The sequence below is a fragment of the Myotis davidii genome, unplaced genomic scaffold, assembly GCF_000327345.1.
Source record: "Myotis davidii unplaced genomic scaffold, ASM32734v1 scaffold902, whole genome shotgun sequence".
In the NCBI taxonomy this organism is placed as follows: Eukaryota; Metazoa; Chordata; class Mammalia; order Chiroptera; family Vespertilionidae; genus Myotis; species Myotis davidii.
In genome coordinates this window covers 3,458,584-3,468,825 of record NW_006293951.1, presented here as the reverse complement: position 1 = coordinate 3,468,825, position 10,242 = coordinate 3,458,584, and the positions used below count along the sequence as shown (strand labels likewise).

The 10,242-nt window shown below is 40.3% G+C and overlaps 1 protein-coding gene across 1 annotated transcript in view; it reads right to left on the bottom strand.

The window, feature by feature from the left end:
• Positions 1-10,242, bottom strand: part of DENND5B (DENN/MADD domain containing 5B) — an 831,092-nt gene that overhangs the window by 64,524 nt on the left and 756,326 nt on the right. Inside the window, exon 5 of the mRNA XM_015566631.1 lies at positions 3,090-3,277. Coding sequence (XP_015422117.1) covers positions 3,090-3,277 — 188 coding nt within the window. The remainder of the gene's footprint in view (positions 1-3,089; positions 3,278-10,242) is intronic.

Here is a 10,242-nt window from a genome sequence, read left to right as displayed (position 1 = left end):
TACATCTTTCCTCTTCTCCAATGTCAACAGTTTTCTCTAAATGAAGTAGAGCTTGAGTCACACATCTTGCTGAAGACAGTAGTGCTGTTTACAGCTTTCTTTAAAACCACATCTTTACATGTATTTTAGTCTCTAGAAAGCAGGCTATATTGAAAAGCTTACAGGGAGAAAGTAGGTCACCATAATTCAAATGGATGATTCAGTATCTTTAAAATGGAAGAAAAAATCCACTAACTTGCTAATCTAAATGTTAACCAGCAACCTCGCACCGCTTACATTTCGTACTGCTTCCATTTAATGCCTTCCTGCTATCCTTTTTATCCCTCACCTTCTCCTAAAAAAAGAAAAAGTGATGCATTTTGGGAAATTTTAAAGCTTGTTTTGCTCATGTCATCACTGCTGAGCTGAAAGTGTGTGGCAAGGTGGGTGTTCCAGCACCATGGCTACTGGCCTGGCTCTGTGTTCCCATGAGACTCTCTGTGAATGGAGAGAAGAGCCCAAGTTGGGGCTTTGATTATCACAGAGTAGAAACGGGAAATGTGAACTTTTGTTATAAAAATGTATTGAAGTGCCCTAGCTGGTTTGGCTCAGTGGATAGAGTGTCGGCCTGCGGACTGAAGGGTCCCGGGTTCGATTCCGGTCAAGGGCACATGCCTGGGTTGCAGGCTTGATCCCCAGTAGGGGGCATACAGGGGGCAGGTGATTGGTGATTTTCATCATTGATGTTTCTATCTTTCTCTCCTCCCTTCCTCTCTGAATCAATAAATATATATTTTTTTAAAAAGTGAGGTGCCATCCTATGCAATTATTCCTCAGTGCTATATCCTTCCACCATCATCCCCCACCCCAGAAAAACACAATACAACAAATAGCTCCCTGTACCCATCATTTGGAATCATGGGGAAAGTGAGTGGGTGGTTAATTCTAAGTCTATGTAGTTACATTAGTCAACTAACAACTAAAATCATACGTTCTTAAAATAACCATTTCGTAAACATTTTCACAACTATTCTAAGAAGCCTTGTTATTTTTAGTTATTATTTTATTTTACAGTTTTCAGAAAAAGGTGGGGGGGGTGGTTAGTGTATTAACCAGTAAGTACTTTTTTAAATGGCTATTTTTATACCTATTTCCTCCCGAAATTATGTGAAGTACATTATTTCATCTCATTGTAAAATGATACCAGAGCAAAGTGATATACTTTCTTCTGAAAGCCATGTACTAATTTATACTTTCTATACAAAAGCACTGCTATTGTCACAGCTGATGCAAGTAATTTCATATTATTCTACTCTATGAATAGATAGGTATGTATATTTATTGAATAGTGATTTAATGAATAAAAAATTAGAAAATCACAGATATTACTGTAAAACTTACAAAATTTTTTAAGTTTATCTTTAGCGTGAAAGGATACACACAGAGACAGAAAGATTTCCCAACTACATCAAGGCAGTATTTTTTTTTTTAAATATATCTTTATTGACTTCAGAGAGGAAGAGAGAGGGAGACAGAAACATCAATGATGAGAGAGAATCATTGATTGGCTGCCTCCTGCACGCCCCTTACTGGGGATCGAGCCTACAACCTGGCATGTGCCTGGCAAGTGCCCTTGACCAGAATTGAACCCGGGATCCTTCAGCCCACAGGCCGACACTCTATCCACTAAGCCAAACCAGCTAGGGCGGTAGTATCTTAAAATCCTCAACAATTATTTTATTACTCATGCAGGGCGGTAGTATCTTAAAATCCTCAACAATTATTATTCATGAAAAAAATGGAATGATGATATTTACATATAAACAAAGGATCTCATAAAATATCATCTGAGTAACATACAAATAGACCAGATACTCAAGAAACTAAAACAGGTCACTGTTTAAGACTTTAAAACAAAATTCATTTGGCCAATTTATTTCTTTTTCCTTGAAAATTAAAGGAGTTACGTCTTTAAGCCATCACGATACTGAGATCAATCTAATAAAGGAGAAAACAAGAGCATTCAGGTAACAAAAAAAAAAGAGGTATAATAAGGAGGCAAAAGCAGAAAGCAAACAATAAAGCTTAAAAAGACCAAGATAGTCTGCATGTGTGTTTTATATGATCTGAATCATGCTTACTTTCCCAGGAACAAAAATGCTAATTTTGGTAGGAAAATGTTCATTATAATAAAATAAGCAATGGATGATTACAGGAATCAATACTGAGTATAATGGCTGCAGCTTAGTGTGTTATTTTTAAATTCACTTATTAAAATGAGACATTCTATGGGAAATAAGAAAAAAAGTGAAGCACAGAACAAAAGATTCATTAAGAAAGGTGCTAATTAAATAGATAATAATGTAATTACCATTTTGTGTTTTTTAATAGGCCATGGCATTCTTATCGATATTTCATTTCAAAGGCTTAACACTGTAATTCTGAGGACCCTAAACAACAGCTAAAAACCAGATTTAAAATGCTTTCAAAAGTTCCTGTTTACTTTCTCCTTAAACAACATTTGAAAATACAACCCACAGAAAGCACAGTAACCTTAAGGGGCCTAAAAACTAGGGGTTAGAATTCTTATCTCTACCACCTAGCTAAGCTGACATTTAGAAAAAGTTGATAACTAGCCTTAGGCCAGAAAACAACGAATACTAAAGCATTTGATACTTCCATTATCCCTAGCTTGCTGAAAGATGCTACTTTTCATTTGATGGAGGTCAAGAATCAAATTTGCCTCGTTTAATACAATGATTTCAAAGGATGTTAAAATTGGGCTGCATTGTTTTAGAAACAAAATGTATAATGTGAATGGGGGAAAGGGAAGAAAATGTCATTAGAATAATATAGCAATTAAGTAACACTACTATTATTCCATCTTCACAAATTTATATGCCATCGTCCTGCTTTGCACCAGGTTCAATTAACTACTGTCACAGTAACCACCAGGAGTCAGGGCCTGCAGTCTCTAGCTCTGCCCGAAACCTACTTTGGGAGATTCAGAACAGAGACAGGGTTTGGACAATAGCAATACTATCTAAGGGAAGTATCCCTGACCTAAATCAACAAACAGCAAATGCTTCATCATTCATGATAACTTTTACCTCTTGAGGAAGTTCTAGTTTAGAACGGTCAGTTCCTTCTTTTGACTGAAGACCCATCAGATAAGGGACAGGAGCATCAAGAAAATGTAGCAGAGAAGCAGGGAGGATGGGCACATATACATGCTGCCACTGAAATGGGAACAAGAGTGTGGTGATGCCCTCAGCCACCGTCATCAGGCGTTGGTAATCTGCACAGAACAAGGAAAAATGGAGGGGAAGATTCCAAGTAAAAACATAGTCACAGCATTGAGCTCGAAAATACCAATTTCCAAAAAAATTCTTGTGCTAATAAATAAAAGCTTTCTTTATGACCATACAGAAAATAGGTCATTTCTATCCCACCATAATTAAAGAGTTAAATGGTTTCATTTGAATGGTTTTAAGAGAGGATGGGTAGGTGGGAAACATCATCATACTCTTTGCTTCTGAACTCACCGGTATGTGAATTTACTTAAAATGTGGAGGAAACAAGAACTAAGTAAACTGCTCTTGGCACTTCTCCCATTAAAAGTGTACCAGAATATAGGTATTGATCACTTCCTGTATACATGTACATCTATACAATCCCCAAATTCAGAGGCTTTTATTTCTTGTATATATAATTATCCAGATTATATTTTTGTTAAACTTCATTTTGTAAGTACAAGAAATCAACAGATATATGCATTCATAGTCACACTTTCTATATTTAACTCCCAACTATAGAACTATCAAATCTGGGGACAAAGTGAAAAGTTACCAGAAAATTAAAGGTTGGTTTTTTATTTTATTTATTGTGTTTTGTTTACATGAACTAATTTATTAAAACTAAAAACTGTCTACAATATTAAAGGATCCTTTCTTCCCAGTTCTGAGATATAGTTGACACTTAGCACTCTATTAGTTTTATAAGTACATGGTGATTTGATGTGTGTATATATTGCAAAATGATTATCATAAGTTTAGTTAATATCACCTCACATAATTACAAATAAACTATCCTTTTAAACCACTCTGTCACCGATGCTTTATACAAGCTTTATTAAAATGCAAGGTTAAAGACAAAGAGAATCCTAAAAACAGCAAGAGAAAAGCAGTTACCTATAAGGGAGTTCCCATAAGACTGTCACCTGATTTCTCAACAGAAACTATGCAGGCCAGAAGGAAATGGCACGAAATATTCAGTGATGAGAAGCAAGGACCTACAACTAAGATTACTCTATCCAACAAAGCTATCATTTTGAATTGAAGGATAGATAAAGAGCTTCCCAGATAAGAAAAAGGTAAAGGAGTTCATCATCACCAAACCAATATTATATGAAATATTAAAAGGTCTTCTTTAAGAAGAAGAAGAAAAAAGAACAGTAAAATGGCAACAGATATCTACCTATCAACAATTGAACCTGAAAAACAAAATAAATGAACAAGCAGACTAGAAACAGACTCACAGATAGAAAACTGACAGTTGCCAGATGGGATGGGGGTGGTAGGGATGGGTAAAAGAGGTGAAGAGATAAGAACTACAAATTTGTAGTTACAGAATGGTCATGGTGAAATAAAGTATAGGGAATATAGTCAGTAATATTGTATTAACTGTGTATGGTGTTAGATGGGTATGAGATTTATTGGGATGATCATTTAATAAGTTATACAATGTCTAATCACTGGGGTGTACACCTGAAACTAATATAATATTGTATGTCAACTGCAATTGAAAAATTAAAAAATGATTTAAAAAAAGATATACTTAGTCATCATTTATTCTGTCAATGCTCTTCAGTCAAAAACCCCAAGAACACACCTGTGTTTGAGTAGTTAGATTTATGAATTACTCATTGCAGAGCGAAAGAACTCACACCCCGGAGAACTGCGGGATGTCTTAGTAAGAGGTGTAGAGACACCTCGTATAGGATCTGGGCTTTGCTGGGTAATTTTGGCCTGGGTCTAGGAAGTAGTAGAGACTTGCTTTGACTTGGATGCGGTCAAAAGTCAGGACAATTCTATCGCTGGGCATCCAGTAACTGATCTATGGGAAGGGAGACTGAAGTGGGGGACAGAGCTGTGACTGGTAAGGAAGTGAAGAAGCAGTTACTAATTTAGCAAGAGAGGAGGATGCTTGGTATTTTGTGGGTTGCACAGTGGCCTTGTTTAAAGTGGATGTTCTTATGGGGCCATTCATGTTCCGTAGGAGCACATGGCTTAGTTGTGAGCATCCGATCAGTTTGCAGTAACAGTGAGGCCTACCTGCGAGAGCTAGATCAGTTCCTGGATGTTGGGCACTGCGTTTTTATTTCTTTTAGCAAGAGAGGAGGATGCTTGGTATTTTGTGGGTTGCACAGTGGCCTTGTTCAAAGTGGATGTTCTTATGGGGCCATTCATGTTCCGTAGGAGCACATGGCTTAGTTGTGAGCATCCGATCAGTTTGCAGTAACAGTGAGGCATACCTGCGAGAGCTAGATCAGTTCCTGGATGTCGGGCACTGCGTTTTTATTTCTTTCTTGATTCTCTGTCAGACACAGTGACAGGCGCTGGGTTTAAAGCAGTCAGCTCCTGTACCAGTGACCTATTTATTGCCTCTCAGCTCCAAGTTCACTCAGTACACGGCCTGTGACAATGGGCCTGTAAGCATTTCTTCTACAGTGAGCACGCGCTGCGTCTCAGCAGTAGAGGGCACTGCAGGAGGAAGGGGTTTCTTCTCGGTTCAGAGTGCAGTGTTGTGTTTGTTCTCGCTCCTGTTGCATGTTGATCAGTAGTGCCGACATGTGAGGTACACAGCTGGTGGCACACTTCCCCAGCCACATGCCCGAAGTAGGCCGTCTCAGAGATGGGCCAGTGGTCACCTTCACATGACCCTCCGTACACGGATACTGCACACGCAGCTCTCACACCCACAGTGGCGCCCTGACAGTTTCTGTGTGCCTGCCTGTTCACCACCCACAGCTCACTGGTGCCTGGGACATGGTTTTCTACTTGCTTGACGTTTGAGGATCAGCTCAGGCCTAGGCAACCCATTGACCTTCTCCACCATCTAACGACCTGCAACCACTCCTTCTTCAACGAGGAATGAACCTCGGTCTTGGGAAGTGGAGCCTCCCCTTCTAACTTTGTCATTCCTAAGGTACCCACCCTTTAGCGTTTCCTTCAAGGCTTTAGAGTTGCTTTCCTAGTTAGTATAGCTTAACAATTCTTCACACTACACTCCTTTGTTTAAATTATTGTGTAGTTTAGTCTGTCTCCTGATTGGACTTAGGCTGAAAGGCAGAGGATTTTAAGCAGTTGAATCAAACCCCTAACAGCGTGGCAGCTACTTTATTTACGGTTGATGGAAAAAATGTTCAATGTCATAGAAAACACAAATTCTTAAATAATGGAAACTAGGACCCGGGGCTATTTTCTTGCTTTGACTATGAAAAATTTACACATGGGAAGTGAAAATCAATTTCCCCTCTTATACTAGACACTGAGAGACTGGTATACAGTATATGATTTATTGTTCCTTCACCAGACAGTAGATCCTCTTGCATAAAGCTAGGACCCACAGAGGGTAAAAACCTCAGGGAAAAGAGATCAAGACAGGAAAAACAAACAAAATGATACGACACATACACAAAAGACCCTGTACCGCCCAGGAAAGCGTCTGCCCTGCCTTGGCTCTGGGAGGAAAAGAAAAAGAGCCTGCCTGAGAATTCCTCCTACCTCCTGGCCAGCTTTCAAGCACGTTTGGAACCCAAACTTATGCCACCTGCATACCCCAAAGAAACACTAAGTTGAAATTTTTTTTAAAATATATTTTATTGATTTTTTACAGAGAGGAAGGGGGAGAGAGAGAGTTAGAAACATCGATGAGAGAGAAACATCGATCAGCTGCCTCCTGCACACCCCCCACTGGGGATGTGCCCGCAACCCAGGTACATGCCCTTAACCGGAATCGAACCCGGGACCCTTCAGTCCGCAGGCCGACGCTCTATCCACTGAGCCAAACCGGTTTCGGCGAAGTTGAAATTTTTAATTTCAAGGAAACTCGTGTTGCCAGTGACCTCAGATGCCCGGTGAAAGAAAAACCAGAAAGCCTTCATGGAGGAATATATCCTCGATATACAACCCATCAGATACTGAAACTTTTCTGAGCAAGAATATAAAATATGTATGTTTTATGCTTAAGGAAATTAAAGGAAGCACAAAGGACTAAAGACTGTTTATAGGGCCACGGAGATTAAAATGTATAAGGAAGGGTTAAGTGCAAATGAGATCCAGGCAACAAAGAGAATCACCTGGGAGACAGATATGGAGAAATCACCCAAGTTACAGCACAGAGACAGAGACAGAAAAAGAGGCTGAGAGATACGGGAGACGGAGCAAGACAGATTTCCATGCTTTATCCGTGTTTCAGAAGGATTTCTTTTTAAAAGAGGAATGGAAGCAAATGTTTAGAAAAATGGTTGAGAATTTTCCAAAACTTGGGTTGATGGGAGTACCCACCGCTACCTCTGGGACGCTCACAGACGGCTCCCTACGATCCAGACACACAACAGGTGATCCCTGAGGGAACAGCCAGCCTGATGGACGGGATGAAAGCTTCTGCAAAGTCTGTTTACCCTGAGAAGGGGGACTGCCAACTCCCCCTACAAATGCCAAGTGCAACACCCCGGAGGAAGCAGTTGATATGATTCATACGTAACCTGTGTGGAATTGGCTTTATGATAATTAGGATATTCACCCACTGAATATGCTCATTATTGCGGTCATGATAAATAGTGCAACGGCACCCGTGTAACTTTACTGCCACAAAATAGGTCAGATTTGCTGTCTCAGCTTCCCCTCATGAATCTTACCGATGCTAATAAAAACATTAGATTATTTAACAAGAAAATGCCAAGAGGCAGGGGAGAGAGTTCAGGGACCCATCCCCAGCAGAGTGGAAATGTTTAAACAGTTATTAAGAAATCAGGTGAATAAAGCAAACACTGATAGGAGCAAATCAAAGAGGAAAAAGGGAAGCGTCAAGAAACTCATCCCAGCAGGGTGGAAATCTTTAGAGGGTTAAGAAATTGGATGAGCCGTGGCCAGGTAGCTCAGTTGGTTGGAACGTCGTCCCGTACACCACACGGTTCTTGTTTCGACTGCAGTCAGGGCACATACCTAGGTTGCAGGTTTGATCCGTGGTTGGGGCATATACGAGAGGTAATTGATCATTGTTTCTCTCTCACATCAATGTTTCTCTCTCTCTCCCTTCCTTTCTCTCTAAAATCAATAAACATCCTTGGGTGAGGATTAAAAAATAAAAATAAAAAAAGAAATGGGATGAATAAAATGAATATTGATGTGGTTGAAACAAAGGTCTTAATAGACTCATAGAGCACTACTACAGGGTGTCCCAAAATTCACGCAAGAAGTAATTTTGATAGAAAACATAGGTTTATAATTAAAAATTGTAATTTTTTTATTGATTCATAAAGTATACAGTATAGGGTTATGTATGGAATAGCACATCGGGTAAATGGCCTCCACGGCTTTGCTGGCACATATGCAAAGCCGTGGTCTTCATTGGTCTTCATTGTCCCTGCTCCTGGGCCATAATTGGTACTTGGTAATGCTTATCAAATAAAAGGGATTGAAATCAAAGGGCAACAGATATTAGAATCTGATTCAATAAACCAAGTAAAATTAAGCTTTTATTTTTGTTGTTAATGCTCACGCAAAATTCAAATCTTGTGTGAATTTTGGGACACCCTATATATAAGATTGGGTAGACCAATGGGACCCCTACAGATCCCCCTTCATTAAAGGTCCCAAGCAAGTTTAGTCTAAATTTGGAGAAATTTTAAACATAGGGAAGGCAAAGATTCTAATGAGAAACCAGACCTGGGATGGCTTGGGGCAACAATCAGAGAGAGTAATCAAAATAGAGACTGACAAAAGGATCAGGGTCTCTTAGCTCAACACCCTGCTGGGAACTTAAAAGCCAAATGCATAAAGCGGGTAAAATAGTGGGAGGGGGTGGGGGGCGAGGAGAACAAAAGTGGGTAAAACAGTGGGAGGCAGGGAGCTTTGAGATGTTTCTGGGACTCCCCACATGCACTACGCTACCAAAATCTTTTGGTGAAGTAACGCAGGCTACAATTACTTTGATAGAATATAAAAATGTTAAGGTTGATAGGATTAAGGTGGAAGTTTAGGTGAAAACTGGAATGTTTAAACAGCGTTTATGGGAATGTTTTATGGGAATGGATATTATGTCTAAATGGGAACGCTTCCCCCGGAGGTAGAACAGAGGCGTGTAAATCACCCTTCGAGCAACGTTCACTGGACATGCTAAATGGAAATAAGACTGCCTGGGCTGCAGATATAGGAAAGAAGCTGGGGTGTTGGTACGAACTGTTCAGTAGCCCCATGCGGAGCACACACTGGGACGTATGGCAACAGCCTGTGAGCATCTCCCGGTGACAACTTTAGGGATGTTGGACGAAAGATTTGTCATTTGAGAGGCAATTACTGGCTTGCTATTGAACATTAATCTAAACTGTCCCTATGACTGAGAGACATAACATAATCTTGAAACCTGAATAACCATGATGTCAAGAAAAACACTCCAATGAGGGAAGGCAATGCTGAGAAGAGTTCCATGATAAAATGGAACTGGTTTATATTGGAATCCTGTTACAAGAAGCATGCGAGGAGCTACAGCCAGGAGCCGCCTTCCCCACAGGACTGACTCTGGAGCTGAGTGACGAGCTGCTAGATTCCATCATCACGTGGACAGTGCCTTATAAACACCTCTCAAATGACCAACAGGGAGCTGCTTGGTTGATGAATGACAGTTCCAAGCTGAATGAACAACACCCTGGTTGGAGGGCCACCACTGTGATCAAGGAAGGTAAAATCACAACAGCTCAGTGGGCTGACGTGCACGCTGTTTTCCTAGCAGTGATGGAAGAACTCAGCAATGGGAAAAGCACATAGGTTTGGGTGTTTGTTTGTTTTTACTGACTCACGGGCAATGGAAACTGGACTTTAAAAGGATGCCCTATAAGGCACAGCCTTATGGGAATCATCCTGGCACGTTACAGTTGGACATGTTGATGCCCATTACGAGAACCCCTTCCCAGGTTCTGGAGGTGACTGGAACTACCAAGTGCACCTTCTGAAGTGGCCACCTGGATCCATGAAATGAGTA